The sequence below is a fragment of the Bos mutus genome, chromosome 28 (genome assembly GCF_027580195.1).
Source record: "Bos mutus isolate GX-2022 chromosome 28, NWIPB_WYAK_1.1, whole genome shotgun sequence".
In the NCBI taxonomy this organism is placed as follows: Eukaryota; Metazoa; Chordata; class Mammalia; order Artiodactyla; family Bovidae; genus Bos; species Bos mutus.
The window spans coordinates 41016213-41039313 of NC_091644.1; the positions used below are offsets into that span (position 1 = coordinate 41016213).

Genomic DNA, 23101 nt, shown 5'->3' on the forward strand with positions numbered 1-23101 from the left:
CTCACAGGAAGCTCTCTTTCGATACAGGGCAGAACTACCCATCAAACTGTTGTGGTGTGGTTTTTAGCAAAATCATATAGTTTTTTTTCAAAAGTGAACTAGACACAAAAACCAGGAAAAGGACCAGAGCCACTGTGGACATTTTTTGCCAAAAATACATCCACTGTCTTGGCTCTGCTGGGGTCTACAAAACCCCCACAGGTCTTCCTACTCTCCTCCCTAGGGACGGAGAACAAGATCTTCCCTCCAGGCCGGTGGACTCTTGGCTGCTTTGCTCCCTGCTCAGAATCCTGTCCTTTACATATTTCAACCACCTTATAACAGCCTGGTTCCCAGACTCAACACAAATCATTGATTCAGACCTAGTTCTCTGCCTGCCTCCCCTCTAATAATAATTCACAGGGTAATTGATCCTGCTTCACCGTTTGTCAATAACTTGGTGGGGAGTAACTATCTCTGTGGAGGAGGGTTTTGTTTTGTAAACTGTGGTTATCCTCACTGACCACATACTGACTATTTAAGTGAATTGACTATGTGCTCCCAGGCAATAATGTTGGGTTCTATCTCTATGCAAACCAAGGTGCTGATATGAAGTATAAATGGTAGGTAAGATAGGCAAAATGATTTCGAAGTCAACTTAACTTAAAAAAAAAAAAAAAAAGCGCCTACTGTACCATTTCCATCTGTTTGTGAAAAACGTGAACCCAGCCCTTCTGGAAGGGAATGTATTCAACTTGTCAGATTACACCCATCTTAGAAGCCTTTTTAAGCAAAGACATTTGATTCTGCACAGCAGTAATCATGTTTCCTTCCCCGAAGGCCAAGCCCATCGATGCCTGGGGACCACAGCCAGAACATCCACCAGAGGAGCAGCCCTTGGCCCTGGCTCATGGGCTAGCCCATCACTTAGCCTGTAGAATGGTTTTGGCAAGTCCATATTTTGTCCAGAGCCCAGGTGATTTGTGACATGAAATTACATCAAAAGAAAACTTCAGCAACTTCTTTAGAAAGTGGGCATAGAAAGGTACTTACCTTAGCAGTGATTTCTTTAAGTGACAAGCTGAGGGACTTTATCCTTTCCTGGAGGCTAGAAGAATTGAAAAGAGGAAATTGGTCTTGGTAAAAGCTGAGTCCTACCACATGTTACAAGATGGCAAAACAGTGAATCTTCCATCAGCCCAATGGCTGAAGAAGAACAGTAGGAAAGAAGATGCCAAATTGGTTCTGTTTGACTGGAATTAATATGTCTCTAGGAAGCTGAATTTTCCCTCCCTAATTATGCTCTACCTAGGCTGGTATTGAAATCTGTTATCATTCCCATAATGCATATCTACTGACAGAGTGAACAACTCAGATGTGTTTCTGGCAGCAAAATATCAAATTACATTCCTACAAGTACCTCCCAAGAAGGATGGTCTATCCAAGGTAGTCTCACAGTCAGGTGATCCAATATAATCCATTTGGGTTAATAATTCACTCAATATGTTCCAAGCATCTTCTGGGTTTAGCAGGGAGGTGCAGCAGAGAGAAGATACATATATTTAAAGTATCTAAAACAGAATTCTCTGATCTTTAGGCTTTTCCCTGCTCCTTTTTTTTCTCCTTAGCACTATGCATCTTGACATATTTATTTACTCGTGTAATTTCTTTCTCCTCTCTTTGGAATAAGAGTTCCACAGCTGGAGCAACTGCCTGCATCCTCCTGTGTCCATTCCTGTATCCTTGGTGTTCAAGATAATTCCTGGAGCTTATAGGTGGGGACTTGGTTAATATCTACAGAATGATCAAGTGAATGAATGAAACGAAGTCTCAGACTTTATTTCCATCACTGTTATCTATCAGAGAAAAAGTACAAAGGATCCACAAAGAGTCAGACATGACTGAGCACACACACACATGATAACCAACAGAGAAAGGTGGGGAGGAAGGGTCAGTTATGAATTTGGGATTAACATATACACACTCCTCCTCCTCCTCCTCCTCCTAAGTCGCTTCAGTCCTGTCTGACTCTGTGCGACCCCATAGACAGCAGCCCACCAGGCTTCCCCATCTCTGGGATTCTCCAGGCAAGAACACTGGAGTGGGTTGCCACTGCCTTCTCCAATGCACGAAAGTGAAAAGTGAAAGTGAAGTCGCTCAGTTGTGTCCGACTCTTAGTGACCCCATGGATTGCAGCCTATCAGACTTCTCCATCCATGGGATTTTCCAGGCAAGAGTACTAGATTGGGGTGCCATTGCCTTTTCCAAATACATGCCTTTTCCAAATACACACTAGTATATATAAAATAGATAAACAGGGAACTGCTGTATGGCACAGCAAACTATACTCAATATCTCAATATACAGGAAAAGAATTTGAAAAAGAATATACATATATGCGTGCATGTGTGTGCAAGTCATTCAGTCGTGTCTGACCCTTTGCAACCCCATGGACTGTAGCCCACCAGGCTCCTCTGTCCACAGGATTCTCCAGGCAAGAATACTGGAGTCGGTTGCTGTGCCCTTCTCCAGGGGATCTTCCCAACCCAGGATCAAACCCATATCTCTTACATCTTCTGTGTTTGCAGGAGGCTTCTTTACCACTAGCACCACCTGGGAAGTCATATATACATATATAACTGAGTCACTTTGCTGTACACCTGAAACTAACACATTGTATAATAAATCAACTATACTTCAATTTTTTTAATAAATTAAAATAATAATAGTATCTTATAAATAGGTTTTCCCAGCCACATACAAAGACTAGTTCATGCATCAACAATTAAGACAGAATTTAGGGAGAGGAGCTAAGATGGCAGAGTAGTAGGATGGGGAGAACACTTTCTCCCCCACAAATTCATCAAAAGAACATTTAAACGCCGAGGAAATTCCACAAAACAACTTCTGAATGCCAGCAGAGGACATCAGGCACCCAGAAAAGCAACCCAAGTCTTCAAAAGGATGTAGGAAAAAATATAAAAGACAAAAAAAGAGACAAAAGAGGGAGGGATGGACTTCCATCCCAGGAAGGGAGTCTTAAAAAGAGAGAAGTTTCCAAACACCAGGAAACCTTCTCACTGCCGAATCTGTGCGGAGCCTTGGAAGCACAGAGGGCAACATAACAGGGAGGAAAAATAAATAAACAATTAAAACCCGCAAATTACGAGCCCTACGGTAACTCCCCCAGCGGAGAAGCAGCCCAGATGCCTGCACACGCCATTTGCAAGCGGGGGCTGGGCAGGGAGGCACGGCACAGGCTGCATCACTTAGAGTAAGAAGCTGGCCTGAATACCCCGAGCGCTATCTGAGCGAAATAATTTGGGCTAGCAAACCAGACTGTGGGATATCTACCACGCAAAAAGCCAGCCCTAACCTAAGACACCGCCAGGCCCGCGCACGGAACAAAGGACTGAACAGAGATAGCCGGCTGCAGACCATCCCCCTCCGGTGACAGGCAGCCAGAGCCAGAAGGGGGCAATCGCAGCCCCAGAGAGACATTATCTATAAAACTGTAAGCAGGCTTCTTTGCTAACTAAGATTTCTTGGGGGTCTGGACGGTCAACATCCGCCTGAGAAGGTGCGCCGGTTGTACACCTAGATAACTGAGCGGCGGGGAGGCAATAAGTCGCAGCAATTGCGCTTGCCAAACACCTCATCACCTGAGCTGCTCGGACCTGGGAAGGGCACAAAACGCAGGCCCAACCGAGTCTGCGCCTCTGAGGACTACCCGAGTGCCTGAACCTGAGCAGCTTGGACCTGGGAGGTGCAGGCAGCCCAGGGCCGGCCACGGATGGTTCCCAGCGGAGCAACCTAGAGCCTGAGCAGCGTGGGCAGGGAGGCTACACACGCCGTGAGTGGGAGCAGACCCAGTGTGGCTGAGGCACTGCGAGCACACGCCAGTGTTATTTGTTTGCAGCATCCCTCCCTCCCTCCCCCCACAGCGCGACTGAACAAGTGAGCCTAAAAAAAAAAAAAAGTGTCCTCCACCGTCCCCTTTGTGTCAGGGCAGAAACCAGACACTGAAGAGACCAGCAAACAGAAGAAGCTAGAACAGAGGGAACCGCCTTGGAAGCTACAGGCAATAGATTAAAACCCTGTGGTTACTACCGACTACATAGGAAGGGGCCTATAGATCTTGAGAAATAAAAGTCGGACCAAGAAACTAGCCAAAAATGAACTGAACCCACAATACTCACAACAAAACCAGAGAAAGTCCTCGATATATTTTTACTATTTTCACGATCATTCTTTCTTTCTTTCTTTAATTTTTAAAAAAATTTTAAGTCCTCTATTATTCCTTTAATTTTCACTTTTATAACCTACTATTACTTTGCAAAAAAAAAAGACCCTATTTTTTTAAAAGCAAACTTCATATATATATATTTTATAATTTTTTGACCTTTTTGTTTTTCTTTTCTTTAACATTGTATTTTTGAAATTCCAAACTCTACTCTAGATTTTTAATTTTAGCTTTTTGGTATTTGTTATCAATTTTGTACCTATATATTTTTTCTTTTTATAATTTTTGTGACTTTTTTTTCTCTCTTTCTTTCTCTTCTTCTTTTATATAACATTGTATACCTGAAATTTCAAACTCAACTCTAGATTTTTAATTTATACTTTTTGGAATTTGTTATCAATTTTGTACTTATATTTTCTTTATAATTTTGCGACTTGGTTTTTGTTTTTGTTTTTTTCTCTCTTTTTTTTTTCTTTTTTTTAACATTGTATTTTTGAAATTCCAAACTCTACTCTAGAGTTTTAACTTTTGCTTTTTGGTATTTGTTATCAATTTTATACCTATATTTTCTTTATAATTTTTGTGGCTTTGTTTTTGTTTGTTTGTTTTCTCTCTCTTTGTTTTCCTTCTTCTTTCCTTTAACATTGTATTTTTGAAATTCGAAACTCTACTCTAGATTTTTAATTTTTGCTTGTATGTATTTGTTACCAATTTTGTACCTTTAAGAACCCAATCTTCAATACCCATTTTTCACTAGGGAGCGAGATTATTGGCTTGACTGCTCTCTCTCCCTTTGGACTCTCCTTTTTCTCCACCAGGTCGCCTGTGTCTCCTCCCTAACCCCTCTCTACTCTACCCAACTCTGTGAATTTCTGTGTGTACCAGACAGTGGAGAACACTTAGGGAACTGATTACTGGCTGTATCTGTCTCCCTCCTTTTCATTCCACCCTTTTATCCTCCTGGCCACCTCTGTCACCTTCCTCCTTCTTCTCTTCTCTGTATAACTCCGTGAACATCTCTGAGCGGTCCAGTTGTGGAGTGCACATAAGGAAGTGATTACTGGCTAGCCCACTCTCTCCTCTATTGGTTCCACCTCATCTCATCTGGGTCACCTCTAACTCCCTCCTCCCTCTTCTCTTCTCCATGTAATGCTGTGAACCTCTCTGGGTGACCCTCACGACGGAGAAACTTTTCATCTTTGACGTAGATGTTTTATCAATGGTGCTGTATAGAAGGAGAAGTTTTGAAACTACTGTAAAAATAAGACCGATAACTGGAAGCAGGAGACTTAAGTCCAAACCCTGACTCCAGGGAACTCTTGACTCAAGGAACATTAATTGACAAGAGCTCATCAAACGCCTCCATACCTACACTGAAACCAAGCACCACACAAGGGCCAACAAGTTCCAGGGCAAGACATACCAAACAAATTCTCCAGCAACAAAGGAACACAGCCCTGAGCTCCAAGATACAAGCTGCCCAAAGTCACCCCAAAACCATAGACATCTCATAACTCATTACTGGACACTTAATTGCACTCCAGAGAGAAGAAATACAGCTCCACCCACCAGAACACCGACACAAGCTTCCCTAACCAGGAAACCTTGACAAGCCACCTGTACAACCCCACCCACAGTGAGGAAATTCCACAATAAAGAGAACTCCACAAACTGCCAGAATACAGAAAGGACACCCCAAACTCAGCAATTTAAACAAGATGAAGAGACAGAGGAATACCCAGCAGATAAAAGAACAGGATAAATGCCCACCAAACCAAACAAAAGAGGAAGAGATAGAGAATCTACCTGATAAAGAATTCCGAATAATGATAGTGAAATTGATCCAAAATCTTGAAATCAAAATGGAATCACAGATAAATAGTGTGGAGACAAGGATTGAGAAGATGCGAGAAAGGTTTAACAAGGACCTAGAAGAAATAAAAAAGAGTCAATATATAATGAATAATGCAATAAATGAAATTAAAAACACTCTGGAGGCAACAAATAGTAGAATAACAGAGGCAGAAGATAGGATTAGTGAATTAGAAGATAGAATGGCAGAAATAGATGAATCAGAGAGGAAAAAAGAAAAACAAATTAAAAGAAATGAGGACAATCTCAGAGACCTCCAGGACAATATTAAGTGCTACAACGTTTGAATCATAGGGGTCCCAGAAGAAGAAGACAAAAAGAAAGACCATGAGAAAATACTTGAGGAGATAATAGTTGAAAACTTCCCTAAAATGGAGAAGGAAATAATCACTCAAGTCCAAGAAACCCAGAGAGTGCCAAACAGGATAAACCCAAAGTGAAATACCCCAAGACATATATTAATCAAATTAACAAAGATCAAACACAAAGAACAAATATTAAAAGCAGCAAGGGAAAAACAACAAATAACACACAAGGGAATTCCCATAAGGATAACAGCTGATCTTTCAATAGGAACTCTTCAAGCCAGGAGAGAATGGCAAGACATACTTAAAGTGATGAAAAAAAATAACCTACAACCCAGATTATTGTACCCAGCAAGGATCTCATTCAAATATGAAGGAGAAATCAAAAGCTTTACAGACAAGCAAAAGCTGAGAGAATTCAGCACCACCAAACCAGCTCTCCAACAAATACTAAAGGATATTCTCTAGACAGGAAACACAAAAACGGTGTATAAATTCGAACCCAAAACAATAAAGTAAATGGCAATGGGATCATACTTATCAGTAATTACCTTAAACATAAATGGGTTGAATGCCCCAACCAAAAGACAAAGACTGGCTGAATGGATACAAAAACAAGACCCCTACATATGTTGTCTACAAGAGACCCACCTCAAAATGGGGGACACATACAGACTGAAAGTGAAGGGCTGGAAAAAGATTTTCCATGCAAATAGGAACCAAAAGAAAGCAGGAGTAGCAATACTCATATCAGATAAAATAGACTTTAAAACAAAGGCTGTGAAAAGAGACAAAGACGGTCACTACATAATGATCAAAGGATCAATCCAAGAAGAAGATATAACAAATATAAATATATATGCACCCAACACGGGAGCACTGCAATATGTAAGACAAATGCTAACAAGTACGAAAGGAGAAATTAACAATAACACAATAATAGTGGGAGACTTTAATACCCCACTCACACCTATGGATAGATCACCTAACCAGAAAATTAACAAGGAAACACAAACTCTAAATGATACAATAGACCAGTTAGACCTAATTGATATCTATAGGACATTTCACCCAAAACAAAGAATTTCACCTTTTTCTTAAGCGCACATGGAACCTTCTCCAGGATAGATCACATCCTGGGCCATAAAGCTAGCCTTGGTAAATTCAAAAAAAATAGAAATCATTGCAAGCATCTTTTCTGACCACAATGCAGTAAGATTAGATCTCAGTTACAGGAGAAAAACTATTAAAAATTCCAACATATGGAGGCTGAACAACACGCTGCTGAATAACCAACAAATCACAGAAGAAATCAAAAAAGAAATCAAAATTTGCATAGAAACTAATGAAAATGAAAACGCAACAACCCAAAACCTGTGGAACACTGTAAAAGCAGTCCTAAGGGGAAAGTTCATAGCAATACAGGCATACCTCAAGAAACAAGAAAAAAGTCAAATAAATAACCTAACTCTACACCTAAAGCAACTAGAAAAGGAAGAAATGAAGAACCCCAGGGTTAGTAGAAGGAAAGAAATCTTAAAAATTAGGGCAGAAATGAATGCAAAAGAAACAAAAGAGACCATAGCAAAAATCAACAAAGCCAAAAGCTGGTTCTTTGAAAGGATAAATAAAATTGACAAACTATTAGCCAGACTCATCAAGAAACAAAGGGAGAAAAATCAAATCAATAAAATTAGAAATGAAAATGGAGAGATCACAACAGACAACACAGAAGTACAAAGGATCATAAGAGACTACTATCAACAATTATATGCCAATAAAATGGACAACGTGGAAGAAATGGACAAATTCTTAGAAAAGTACAACTTTCCAAAACTGGACCAGGAAGAAATAGAAACTCTTAACAGACCCATCACAAGCACGGAAATTGAAACTGTAATCAGAAATCTTCCAGCAAACAAAAGTCCAGGTCCAGACGGCTTCACAGCTGAATTCTACCAAAAATTTAGAGAAGAGCTAACACCTATCCTACTCAAACTCTTCCAGAAAATTGCAGAGGAAGGTAAACTTCCAAACTCATTCTATGAGGCCACCATCACCCTAATACCAAAACCTGACAAAGATGCCACAAAAAAAGAAAACTACAGGCCAATATCACTGATGAACATAGATGCAAAAATCCTTAACAAAATTCTAGCAATCAGAATCCAACAACACATTAAAAAGATCATACACCATGACCAAGTGGGTTTTATCCCAGGGATGCAAGGATTCTTCAATATCCGCAAATCAATGTAATACACCACATTAACAAATTGAAAAATAAAAACCATATGATTATCTCAATAGATGCAGAGAAAGCTTTTGACAAAATTCAACATCCATTTATGATAAGAACTCTCCAGAAAGCAGGAATAGAAGGAACATATCTCAACATAATAAAAGCTATATATGACAAACCCACAGCAAACATTATCCTCAATGGTGAAAAATTGAAAGCATTTCCTCTAAAGTCAGGAACAAGACAAGGGTGCCCACTTTCACCATTACTATTCAACATAGTTTTGGAAGTTTTGGTCACAGCAATCAGAGCAGAAAAAGAAATAAGGAATCCAAATTGGAAAAGAAGAAGTAAAACTCTCACTATTTGCAGATGACATGATCCTCTACATAGAAAACCCTAACGACTCCACCAGAAAATTACTAGAACTAATCAATGATTATAGTAAAGTTGCAGGATATAAAATCAACACACAGAAATCCCTTGCATTCCTATACACTAATAATGAGAAAACAGAAAGAGAAATTAAGGAAACAATTCCATTCACCATTGCAACGGAAAGAATAAAATACTTAGGAATATATCTACCTAAAGAAACTAAAGACCTATATATAGAAAACTATAACACACTGGTGAAAGAAATCAAAGAGGACACTAATAGATGGAGAAATATACCATGTTCATGGATTGGAAGAATCAAAATAGTGACAATGAGTATACTACCCAAAGCAATTTATAGATTCAATGCAATCCCTATCAAGCTACCAATGGTATTCCTCACAGAGCTAGAACAAATAATTTCACAATTTGTATGGAAATACAAAAAACCTCGATTAGCCAAAGCTATCTTGAGAAAGAAGAATGGAACTGGAGGAATCAACCTACCTGACTTCAGGCTCTACTACAAAGCCACAGTCATCAGGACAGTATGGTACTGGTACAAAGACAGAAATATAGATCAATGGAACAAAATAGAAAGCCCAGATATAAATCCACGCATATATGGACACCTTATCTCTGACAAAGGAGGCAAGAATATACAATGGATTAAAGGCAATCTCTTTAACAAGTGGTGCTGGGAAATCTGGTCAACCACTTGTAAAAGAATGAAACTAGAACACTTTCTAACACCATACACAAAAATAAACTCAAAATGGATTAAAGATCTAAACGTAAGACCAGAAACTATAAAACTCCTAGAGGAGAACATAGGCAAAACACTCTCCGACATACATCACAGCAGGATCCTCTATGACCCACCTCCAGAATATTGGAAATAAAAGCAAAAATAAACAAATGGGACCTAATTAAACTTAAAAGCTTCTGAACAACAAAGGAAACTATTAGCAAGGTGAAAAGACAGCCTTCAGAATGGGAGAAAATAATAGCAAATGAAGCAACTGACAAACAACTAATCTCAAAAATATACAAGCAACTCCTACATCTCAATTCCAGAAAAATAAATGACCCAATCAAAAAATGGGCCAAAGAACTAGCCGTTTCTCCAAAGAAGACATACAGATGGCTAACAAACACATGAAAAGATGCGTAACATCACTCATTATCAGAGAAATGCAAATCAAAACCACTATGAGGTACCATTTCACGCCAGTCAAAATGGCTGCGATCCAAAAGTCTACAAGCAATAAATGCTGGAGAGGGTGTGGATAAGAGGGAACCCTCTTACACTGTTGGTGGGAATGCAAATTAGTACAGCCACTATGGAGAAAAGTATGGAGAACAGTTTTTTCCTTAAAAAACTGGAAATAGAACTGCCTTATGATCCAGCAATCCCATTGCTGGGCATACACACTAAGGAAACCAGAAGGGAAAGAGACACGTGTACCCCAATGTTCATCACAGCACTGTTTATAATAGCCAGGACATGGAAGCAACCTAGATGCCCATCAGCAGATGAATGGATAAGAAAGCTGTGGTACATATACACAATGGAGTATTACTTAGCCATTAAAAAGAATTCATTTGAATCAATTCTAATGAGATGGATGAAACTGGAGCCTATTATACAGAATGAAGTAAGCCAGAAAGAAAAACACCAATACAGTATACTAACACATATATATGGAATTTAGAAAGATGGTAACAATAACCCTGTATATGAGACAGCAAAAGAGACACTGATGTATAGATCAGCCTTATGGACTCTGTGGGAGAGGGAGAGGGTGGGAAGATTTGGGAGAATGGTATTGAAACATGTATACTATCATGTATGAAACGAGTTGCCAGTCCAGGTTCGATGCACGATACTGGATGCTTGGGGCTGGTGCACTGTGACGACCCAGAGGGATGGTATGGGGAGGGAAGACAGAGGAGGGTTCAGGATGGGGAACACATGTATACCTGTGGTGGATTCATTTCAATATTTGGCAAAACCAATACAATATTGTAAAGTTTAAAAATAAAATAGAATTTAAAAAAAATAAAAAATTAAAAAAAAAAAAAAAAAAGACAGAATTTAGCTGACCAAAGTGTCAGCGCCTTTAGCTCATGCCCAGTAGGTCAGGCACCGTCCTTCCAGAGTTTGACATGTTCATTGGTCTTGGCTCAGTCTTGGCCCTGTCCCAGAAAGAAGATTAGTCTCCTCTCAAATACTGATGTTAAAGCAGGAAGGCAGAGAGGCAGATAATTGAATGCATTGTTTTATATTTGATTTGATTTATATTTAATTTATGCTATATTACTTTTTGCAGTAGATTTACCTTCCTAATTATGTTTTGCTCAGGCTAATATTAGCATTAGTTGCATCCCTGGGGTACGCACAGAATGGAAGCAATGGGGGGCAGAAGAATATAAATCATCTATACCCCACGTGAGTGATTTTCAAGCTATTTTTAGTAGTAGAGCTCTTTCAAATGAAATTTTACTCAGAATAGTAATATATACAATAGATAATAGAGCATCTATTCTGATTGAGGTGGGATGTCTGGCCTGGGATACAAGTGAGGTCACATAGACCCTGCACACTGAATATTACCACCATCACCCAGGCGTGTCATTCACTCAGTCATGTCTAGCTCTGCAACCCCATGGACTGTAGCCCACCAGGCTCCTCTGTCCATGGGATTCTCCAGGCAAGAATACTGGAGTGGGTTGCCATTTCCTCCTCCAGGGGATCTTCCAAGGGTCCCCAAATCATGATTCCAGGAGCAGGAATACAAATTGAAAACCACCAAATTAGATGAGTTATATGTTTATAAATAAGAGTTACATGTACTTCAGTGATTAAAATGAATCCCCACGTTTCTTTGAAGCCTGCATATGATTAACGACAAGTAAACCGCTCTCTCAGATCAAATTATGCGGTACCCTGGAAACACACATTGTCTCCACAAATTAGCACATAATGTTTTAACAAACACACCAGGCCTAATTTACTCAAATGAGTGTCTTCCTGAAAAGCAGCCACCCTAGGAATAATAAGTGTCAAACATTTATTGAGCACTTACTGTGTGCCAGGCACTCTCCCTTGTATTCCTTACATGGATTAGCCTTTTAAATTCTATGTTTAAATTCTAAGTTCTACTTCATAACTCTATGAAGTAGGTACCTAATATCTACATCTTCAGACAAGAAAACTCCAGGAGAGATTTCAGTAATTTTCCCAGGGTCAGCTAGCTGGTAATGGGAGAATGACAACCCAGGCAGTTTAGCTGTCTGTTCTAATTACTAAATTATGCTGCCTCTTCCAGAAGATGTGTAATTATTTGAGGTACACTGTCACGGTATACACTAGTTTTTAGAATCCTATTTGAGAATGGTGTTGAGTTTACAATGTGTGTGTGTTAGTTACTCAGTCACATCTGACTCTTTGCAACCCCATGGACTGTGGCCCGCCAGGCTCCTCTGTCCATGGGATTTCTCAGTCAAGAATGGGAGTGAGTTGCCATTTCCTTCTCCAGGGGATCTTCCCGACCCAGTGACTGAACCCAGGTCTCCTGCATTGCAGGCGGATTCTTTACGGTCTGAGCCACCAGGGAAGCCCTGAATTTACAGCACAACATCATTATTTGTAAATGGACATTATCCTCTACTCACAAATTGTACTTAAATCATTTGACTGAAATTCACCCTTAACACATGAAGCCTCAGAAAAAGTTGAGCCTATTGTGCTATACAGAAAGTACAATAGGGGCAGCTGGGCTTGAGGGTGGTGATGGTGAAAGGAAACTGAGTATACAGGGGTCTATTATGGGTTGAGTGTGTGCCCCCAACCCCAATTCATTATGTTAGTGTCCTCAGAATGGTACCTTATTTGGTGATAGTGTCTTTATGCTGCTGCTGCTGCTGCTGCTAAGTCGCTTCAGTCGTGTCTGACTCTGTGCAACCCCATAGACGGCAGCCCACCAGGCTCCCCCATCCCTGGGATTCTCCAGGCAAGAACACTGGAGTGGGTTGCCATTTCTTTCTCCAATGCATGAAAGTGAAAAGAGAAAGTGAAGTCGCTCAGTCGTGTCCGACTCTAGCGACCCCATGGACTGAAGCCTACCAGGCTCCTCCATCCATGGGATTTTCCAGGCAAGAGTACTGGAGTGTCTTTATAGAGGTGATCAATTAAAACGAGGTCATCAGGATGACCCTAACCCAATATAACTGGTATCCTTATGAAAAGGGGAAATTTGAACACAGAAAGAGACACACACACAGGGAAGACCACAAAAGAGACACAGGGAGAAGACAATCATCCACAAGCTAAGGAGAGAAGCCTGGCACAGATTCTTGCCTCACAGCCTTAGAAGGAACCAGCACTGCCCACACCTTGATCTTGGACTTCCCGCCTCCAGCACTGTGTTTAAGCCCCTCAGTCTGTGGGAGTCTGTCGTGGCAGCTCTAGCAAACTAACATATGTGACATTTCCATTTTTAACAGTATGATTGATCACATGTGTTATTAAGATTCTACATACTGGTGCTCCAGTTCAGTTCAGTTCAGTTGCTCAATCGTGTCCGACTCTTAGTGACCCCATGTACTGCAGCCAGGCTTCCCTGTCCATCACCAACTCCTGGAGCTCACTCAAGTCCATCAAGTCAGTGATGCCATCCAACCATCTCATCCTCTGTCCCCTTCTCCTCCTGCCTTCAATCTTTCCCAGCATCAGGGTCTTTTCAAATGAGTCAGTTCTTCACATCAGTGGCCAAAATATTGGAGTTCCAGCTTCAACATCTGTCCTTCCAATGAATATTCAGGACTGATCTCCTTTAGAATGGACTGGTTGGATCTCCTTGCAGTCCAAGGGACTCTGAAAAGTCTTCTCTAACACCACAGTTCAAAAGCATCAATTCTTCGGTGATCAGTTTTCTTTATAGTCAAACTCTCACATCCATACATGTCTCTGCTTTTTAATGTTGTCTAGGTTGGTCATAAAGTCTGACACTTTATGTATATGTGTTAGACTTTATTTTTGGGGGTTCCAAAATCACTGAAGATGGTGACTGCAGCCATGAAATTAAAAGATGCTTACTTCTTGGAAGGAAAGTTATGACCAACCTAGATAGCATATTCAAAAGCAGAGACATTACATTACCAACAAAGGTCCATCTAGTCAAGGCTATGGTTTTTCCAGTAGTCAGGTATGGATGTGAGAGTTGGACTGTAAAGAAAGCTGAGTGCCAAAGAATTGAGGCTTTTGAACTGTGGTGTTGGAGAAGACTCTTGAGAGTCCCTTGGACTGCAAGGAGATTCAACCAGTCCATTCTAAAGGAGATCAGTCCTGGGTGTTCTTTGTAAGGAATAATGCTAAAGCTGAAACTCCAGTACTTTGGCCACTTCATGTGAAGGGTTGACTCATTGGAAAAGACTCTGATGCTGGGAGGGATTGCGGGCAGGAGGAGAAGGGGACGACAGAGGATGAGGTGGCTGGATGGCATCACTGACTCGATGGATGTGAGTTTGAGTGAACTCCGGGAGTTGGTGATGGACAGGGAGGCCTGGCGTGCTGCAATTCATGGGGTCACAAAGAGTCAGACATGACTGAGTGACTGAACTAAACTGAGGTGGGTCATAGTTTCTCTTCCAAGAAGCAAGTGTCTTTTAATTTCATGGCTGCAGTCACCACCTGCAGTGATTTTGGAGCACAAGAAAATAAAATCTCTGTTTCCATTGTTTCCCCATCCATTTGCCATGAAGTGATGGCAACGGATGGCATGATCTTAGTTTTCTGAATGGTGAGTTTTAAGCCAACTTTTTCACTTTCCTCCTTCACTTTCATCAAGAGGCTCTTTAGTTCTTCACTTTCTTCCATAAGGGTGGTGTCATCTGCATATCTGAGGTTATTGATATTTTTCCCGGCAGTCTTGATTCCAGCTTGCTCCACAGTCCAAGAAAAAAAGTCTACTACATATGGGAGCTGCCAGACAAGAGTCACAATGGCCCTTCTGTTTGTTTCAGACTAATAGATGATTTCATTTTCAACTCACTAAAGTGGGAAACAGAAAACCTCTCCAACAATAGATTGTAAACATTCTTGCCTTGTAGTGTAGGCTCTAAGGACAGGTGGCTATAAGAAAATTGCATGTGACAATGTCTTTGAGTTTTTAAAAACTGATTATGGGGCCTTTGAAGTAGAAGTGGTAGTCGCACAGTTGTGTCCTACCCTTTGTGACCCCATGGACTGTAGCCCGCCAGGCTCCTCTGTCCATGGGATTCTCCAGGCAAGAATACTGGAGTGGGTTTCCATGGCCTCCTCCAAGGGATCTTCCCAACCCAGGGACTGAACCTGGGTTTCCTGGATTGCAGACAGATTCTTTACCATCTGAGCCACCAGGGCAGCCCAGAGCACCTTGCTAACCTTCCTTGCTAAAACCTAGAGCTGCATCTGGTATCTATCTGGTTACAGAATCCCACGCCCTGCTCTACTAGCCACTAACTATTTACTCCCTGTTTCTCCAGATGCTGTCACTTCGGGAGGCATAACTCAAAAGACTTATCAGAAATTTGAATCTGTACCCTCTCATAGTAATACTTTCCACATCTTTCATGGATCCAGGCATTAGAGGGCTCTGCTCTTATTCTCCTTACTCCCAGAAGAAAATATCTATGGGGCCAAAGGTATTAATACATGCCTATGCAGAAGCTGGTGAAGGCAGCTGAGACCAGAAGAGCCTTCCCAGAGAGCAATGAACCTGCTTTCTGCCTGGGCCTCTTTTTAAGGTCTTCCTCCCCAGGGTGCACCACACTGCAGGGATCAACCTGGAAGATGTGGCTAGTTCTTAGACATGCAGGCCAAGGGTCCCATCACAGTGCAGAACAGACCACAGGGTGGGGATACAAGCCAGGTCCTCCTGCTTCCACTGGTCTCCTGCTCTGGGCCACATGAGAGGCAGCCTGGAGGACACCTCTGTGTTCATTTTCTAGAGAAACCACCTCACACCCATTTCTCCTTCCTCCATTAGTGATGCTGTCTCTCACCTCCAGGAAGCCAGCCACGACTACCCTCAGCACCAGCCTTGGACATCAGCATTAAACTCACACCCAGGATGCCAAGCATACATCTGCTCCAAAGACAAGCCTTTGGAGGACAAACTCTGCCGCTACTCTTGTCTGACCTCTGATGCACAAGAATATTAATGGCATGCAGAGATTTCCACCACCACCTTAAGTTTCTGCAGAATTCTGAATAAGTCCCTTTCTTCTGGGGTTCTCTTTGCTCATCTGCAAAGTGAAGAAGTCGGACCAGGTGATTTCTAAGAACATCCCAGTCCTACCGTCCAAGATGCCTTTACTGTTCTACTATTCAAGATTCTTTTGCTAAGGTTATTTTATTTGCAGAGATCTGGAGAATCTAACACACACACACACACACACACACCAGGAACTTCTGTGGTAGTCCAGTGTTTAAGACTTCATCGTCCAGTGAGGGGTGTGGATTCAATCCCAGGTCAGGAGCGAAGATCCCACATGACTCAGTCAAAAAAACAGAACATAAACATCAGAAGCGATACTGTAACAAAATCAATAAAGACTTTAAAAGATGGTCCACATTAAAAAAAATTTTTTTAACACATCAGTCATGCAAAGTGCCAGAGAGCATTAATGACAGAGGCAGAAATATAAGGCCATTTTTACTAAGCAAGACATGAGTGTTTCTGCCCTCAGAACAGAATTGTGCAAAAAGTCTGCCGTCTGCTGGCCACTGAGCACCCAGCTTTCTGCCTATGTAGATCTGACCATGTACCAACACGCCAATGTAGTAAAGAGCTACAGGAGCAGGAATGTCAGCTCAGTTTCCAGTCTTCTCCCTGTCCCCTGTCCCCATCCCCAGCTCCATCCCTTGGCTTGTTTAGTAAAAACAAGTTTAAGAAGGAGAGACTGTTACTGAAGCAAACTAGAAGTGACATAAAGGGCAAGATGACAGCTGCCCTAGCACAGGCACTACTTGGTCTTGAATTAAAATATATATACAGATACAGGAATCCTTGACATTAACAACCTTGCCAATTACTGCTTAGGCCTCTAACCTTCTGTCAGGGACAAGTGGTGAAGAAAATGACAGCAAAAACAGCTTTAGGAAATGCAGGACTTCATCTACTTGGCTTTTTCCCTTCCTTGGACCCTTCTCTCCTCACAGCTGATAATGTCACATGTCACCAGTGGGACATAGATGGAGCACAGACAACAAATGCCAAGAGCTCCTCCGGGCCTCAGATGATCTCACAAAGGCACGATGGGACACGCAGTCATCAGAGGTAAGCCACTCTCTGTGGCTGTAAAAGCGATCACGCTGGTCGCCTGAGACACTTACTCTGATCAAAGGCTGCATGCAGTGAAGAGAGATATTTGCCAGCCTCTAGTGCCACTGCAGGCCACCCTGGTCACCTTGGGCACAGCACAGAACCCCTGTCCAGCAGGGGAGGCAGCCACACACAGGACGTACCCACTCAAAGAGCTAGCTCATGTGTGGGGGACATTGCCAGAATGAAGTCTAGAAAGATTTTTTTTAATAAATCATTTCTACAAATAGCCATGCCTATATCAGAGTAAGAAATATTTTTAAGTAATCTGACAAAAATTGGGCATGTGCATTTTTAACTAATATGTTTGACGTTTTTCTCTCTAGCCCAAGCAGAAGAGGTGAAATAAAAGAATCAAAGCAAAATTGGCCAGAGAAATATTTGGACTTTTGGTCTGTTGATTATTTCTCTGAATGTGGATCACATTAGTGACTCATATCCTTACCAAATATTTCTCTGAACTTCAGGGATCTTAGTCTAAACTTAAATAAGGATAATTCATTCTATCGCTCTTGAATCTTTGTGGTAAAGTCCAAATTCTCCAACTGACTCAGCAAACTCACACTGAGATGTCAAATGTTATTAGGGCATACATTCTTTCTAATAAAAGATGTCTGTGTCACTCATATGAAAGTGAAAAGAGTAAAACTGTTAGTTGCTCTCTGCTGCTGCTGCTGCTGCTGCTAAGTCACTTCAGTCATGTCCGACTCTGTGCGACCCCATAGACAGCAGCCCACCAGGCTTCCCATCCCTGGGATTCTCCAGGCAAGAACACTGGAGTGGGTTGCCATTTCCTTCTCCAATGCATGAAAGTGAAAAGTGAAAGTGAAGTCGCTCAGTCGTGTCCGACTCCCAGCGACCCCATGGACTGCAGCCTACCAGGCTCCTCCGTCCATGGGATTTTCCAGGCAAGAGTACTGGAGTGGGGTGCCATTGCCTTCTCCGTTAGTTGCTCAGTAGCGTCTAACTCTTTGTGGCCCCATGGACTATAGCCTGCCAGGCTGTCTCCATGGAATTCTCCAGGCAAGAATATTGAATGGGTAGCCATTCCTTTCTCCAGGGGATTTTCCCGACCCAGGGATCAAACCTGGGTCTCCTGGATTGCAGGCAGATTCTTTACCATCTGAACCACCAAGAAACTCATATAAGCACCCCTAAAAGGGATCTAAGAGAGAGACAGAATAAACACAAGGATTTCCAATTTCTTTAAAAAAAAAAAGACTTCCTGGGGTCGAGGTGCTGATGGAAACATGCTGAGCAGAGGAAAGAGCCCTAATAATGAATTTACTGGATACATAGAATTTTCCAAATCAGCTGACATGAATAAAGTGATGCACATAGGCAAGCTCACGTGCACACACGCACACACACACACAGCCTGGCCCCTGCCATCTCTTGCCAATTTCCATCTCCACTGAGAAACCGCCTGACTTTACAGAGTCACACTTTGCATCTAAGTCCAGTTCCATCAAGAATCACAGCTTTCTTTTGGCCGCACCATGCGGCATGTGGGATCTTAGTTCTCTGACCAGGGATCAGAGCTGTGTCCCCTGCATCGGAAGTGGAGAATCTTAACCACTGGACCACCAGGGAAGGTCCCAACCACAGCTTTAGTTTCAACTGATGAATTTGTTATCTGGCTTATCCAAATATTCCAAGTGTTATTTCAACCAACTCTTCCTGCTGCCTCTCAAACAATTATATTCCAAACTGAAATTATAATGCAGGTGCCAAAAACATTTTGACTTAGAGGCATTTGTCTGCAAGAGCTTTTAGTTGCCCAATAAACGAAAAAATGAATGGAGTCACAAAAATGAAGGACCCTATGTCTAGGTCATAACTACTCGCCTTTCCACCTCTTCCTCCCAAATTATTTTAAAGATATCTTTTTATATACAGTAAGAAAATAAATTACTGGTCTCTTATTTTCTGAAGATTAGTAACCAAGATGGTGCCAGATTTCAACTACTGTCATAACCCAAATGTATATAAACATTCAAAAAGATTTCTATTCTTGGGCCTCTAGAGCTTTTAGCCACAAAATTCCTGTGAGTTCAATCCTTCAAACCCTACAATTTGATCCAGGGGGAATATGATCCTGCCTCTGGGTTTATTCTGTTAAGGGATCCAAAGGTAACATCCAATTTCCATTTCACTGCTCCCCTAATTCTGACTACTTAATAAGTAATATCCCATTGCTTTCAGGGTTTTTAAAAGAAATGCTTGCATTTCCACTTAATCCAAAAAATTTTTTTAAATGTATGTTGTTTCTCCTAAATTCTAAACATGTATACTTTCTATAACTCTAAGGTTTACCTGAAAGGTTTTACTTTCTGTTTTGAGTTTAAAAAGCAAGGGAGTTCCAGAAAACATCTACTTTTTGCTTTATTGACTATGCCAAAGCCTTGGACTGTGTGGATCACAACAAACTGTGGAAAATTCTTCAAGAGATGGGAATACCAGACCACCTGACCTGCCTCTTGAGGAATCTGTATGCAGATCAAGAAGCAACAGTTAGAACTAGACATGGAACAGACTGGTTCCAAATAGGGAAAGGAGTATGTCAGGGCTAAATATTGTTACCCTGTTTATTTAACTTATATGCAGGATACATTATGTGAAATGCCGGGATGGATGAAGCACAAACTGGAATCAAGATCGCTGGGAGCAGTATCAGTAACCTCAGATACACAGATGATACCACTGTTATGGCAGAAAGTGAAGAACTAAAGAGCCTCTTGATGAAAGTGAAAGAGGAGAATGAAAAAGTTGGCTTAAAACTCAACATTCAGAAAACAAAGATCATGGCATCTGGTCCCATCACTTCACGGCAAATAGATGGGGAAACAATGGAAACACTGAGAGATTTTATTTTCTTGGACTCCAAAATCACTGCAGATGGTGACTGAAGCCATGAAATTAAAAGATGCTTGCTCCTTGGAAGAAAAGCTATGACCAACCTAGACAGCATATTAAAAAGTAGAGACGTTATTTTGCCAACAAAGGTCCGTCTAGTCAAAGTTATGGTTTTTCCATTAGTCATGTATGGATGTGAGAGTTGCACTCTAAAGAAAGCTGAGCACCAGAGAATTGATACTTTTGAACTGTGGTGTTAGAGAAGACTCTTGAGATTCCCTTGGACTGCAAGGAGATCCAACCAGTCAACTCTAAAGGAAATCAGTCCTAAATCTTCATTGGAAGGACTGATGCTGAAGCTGAACTCCAATATTTTGGCCACCTAATATGAAGAACTGACTCATTGGAAAAGACCCTGATGCTGGGAAAGATTGAAGGCAGGAGGAGAAGGGGACAGAGGATGAGATGATTGGATGGCATCACCAACTCAATGGACATGAGTTTGAGCAAGCTCCAGGAGTTGGTGATGGACAGGGAAGCCTGGCATGCTGCAGTCCATGAGGTCACAAAGAGTCAGACACAACTGAGTGACTGAACTAATGCTTTTCTGATTTATCTTTAACTATCTGCCAACTGGCCAAGAATAAGCGTATGCATATAAAGCTGCAGACACAGCTTAAACCTTAGATTTCTCTCAGGCTCTTTCAAAACTCGCTGACAAAGCAACACATCAGTCAGAGTCCTGAAACTGGGGAATACTATAAATTTCACTTCCTAAAATGCTTCAGTGGGTAAGCTAAAGATTTACACATTTTATTGAATAAAAGATTGCAAAAATAGACTGCTCATAAAGAAAATGAATAAACAGCAGGAAAAAAATCCAGTTGACTAAACAAATAATTGAATAAATAATCAAACACCAATATCAATACCACTCAAAGAGGAAGCTGAGGGAACCTGTCCAAAAGGATGTACAAAGTAATTTTGATAATGGTGGCCAGCATGAGCACAGTAACAAAAAAAATGACCCCCATGTATAAGGCACAGGGCCTCCCTGCCTGTGTGTAAAGGAAACCTAGAGGTCCTGGTACATGACTTTCTAGCAGCCTAGGAATCAGTGCAGGGCAGGGCAGGCCTTGAGCAGCTTGGAAAAATGAAAGTGTTAGTTGCTCAGTCGTGTCCAACTTTTTGTGACCCTCTGGACGGTAGCCCGCTAGGCTCCTCTGTCCATAGATTTCTCCAAGCAAGAATACTGGAGTGGGTAGGTATTCTCTTCTCTCTCCAGATCCAGGGATCAAACCCAGGTCTCCTGCATTGCAGGCAGATTCTTTACCATCTGAGCCACCAGGGAAGCCCTGGTACAGCTTGGAAAAGACGTGTTACTAACCAACTGAAGTCTCAGCCAGTAAGGAGCAGATGTTCCAGACCTGGGGATATTTGCTGCAGTCCCTGGGAAAGGATCTCTCAGCAGAACTGAATTACTTCTGCTGGAAGAGCTTTAAATCTTCAGCTCAAAGAATGAAGAACAGTTTAGGTAGGCGTATTCTTTAACATCTGAAAAGTTAAAGCAGGAACCAAAAACCTACAACCGGAAGATAGGATAACACGTTGAGGATTTATCAGGAATAAGAAAATTTGATGAAAGGGGATGGAGGATTGTAGAACACACGCAAGTTACATAGAAATTAAGCATAGGACAATTCTCAAGTTGACAATAATGAAAAATAAAAACTGAAATTAACCAGAATAAAAACTATTAGAAGAGGCCACATGCATTCACCTAGGCCGAGAGCTGACTCACAGTCACAGCACCCAGAGAACCAGCTACAGTCATTTCAGTCTCTGAGAATCCATGAGGCTCTAGTCAAAAATAGTTTATCAGATACCCAAGTTATAAAAGAAGAATGGATGAGTCCATATATTACAAGTTTCCCAAAATAACTACCTAAATAATAATAAAGGTTGTAAATTCCTTGAAGAAAACAAAGCATGGAGAATTTATAAAATATTAAAATGCAGCATTTAAAAATAAATAGCCACAGGAACGTCCCTGGTGGTCCAATAGCTAAGACTCTGTGCCCCCAATGCAAGGGGCCCCGGTTTCCCTGGTGGCTCAGATGGTAAAACGTCTGCCTACAATGCGGGAGACCTAGGTTCAATCCCTGGGTCGCGAAGATCTCCTGGAGAAGGAAATGACAACCCACTCCAGTATTCTTGCCTGGAGTATCCCATGGACGGAGGAGCTTGGTAGGCTACAGTCCATGCGGTCGCAAAGAGTTGGACATGACTGAGCAACTTTACTTTCTTTCACTTTTTTTCAGGGATTATATCATACATGCCACACCTGGTGCAATGGGCATGAACTTGGGCAAACTTTGGGAAACAGGAACAGCGAGGAACAGGGAGCCCTGGCGTGGTATAGTCGATGGGGTGCAGCAAAGGAGGCCTGGCATGCTGCAAAGTCAGACATGACTGGGCGACTGAACAACAACAGGCAAATAAATTAGTAAATAATTCAAAATAAATAAATAAAATTAAAATATATAGCCACTTTTTCATCCTCCTCTGCTCTTTTTTAAATCGTCCTTTGTTTTACATTTTTTCAGTCCTAATAAATTTACTTTAGCACAAAATAAAGTTGTTGTTATTTTAATCTGTAGGTAAGATAAGATTCCTCCTTGGGATTTCTCAAATGTACTAAACAAAATACGGAAGTCAGGGTCCTGTTTCCTCCAGGTAAGTGGCATCCACACATGCCCAGACAGGTGGTAGTTTCAATCTTCTCCTTCTTTTCCAAGACTTTCCTTCTTTTCCAAGTTGTGGCCCTGTAAAAACTTTCCTTTGTCTGTGATGATGA

At 41.4% G+C, this 23101-nt stretch overlaps 1 protein-coding gene across 4 annotated transcripts in view; it reads right to left on the minus strand.

The window, feature by feature from the left end:
• DISC1 (DISC1 scaffold protein) overlaps positions 1–23101 on the minus strand; it is a 430157-nt gene that overhangs the window by 240510 nt on the left and 166546 nt on the right. For all 4 annotated transcript variants that reach the window (XM_070364536.1, XM_070364537.1, XM_070364538.1 and 1 more), the window contains exon 7: positions 1033–1087. In XM_070364536.1, the coding sequence (XP_070220637.1) occupies positions 1033–1087 (55 nt within the window). The remainder of the gene's footprint in view (positions 1–1032; positions 1088–23101) is intronic.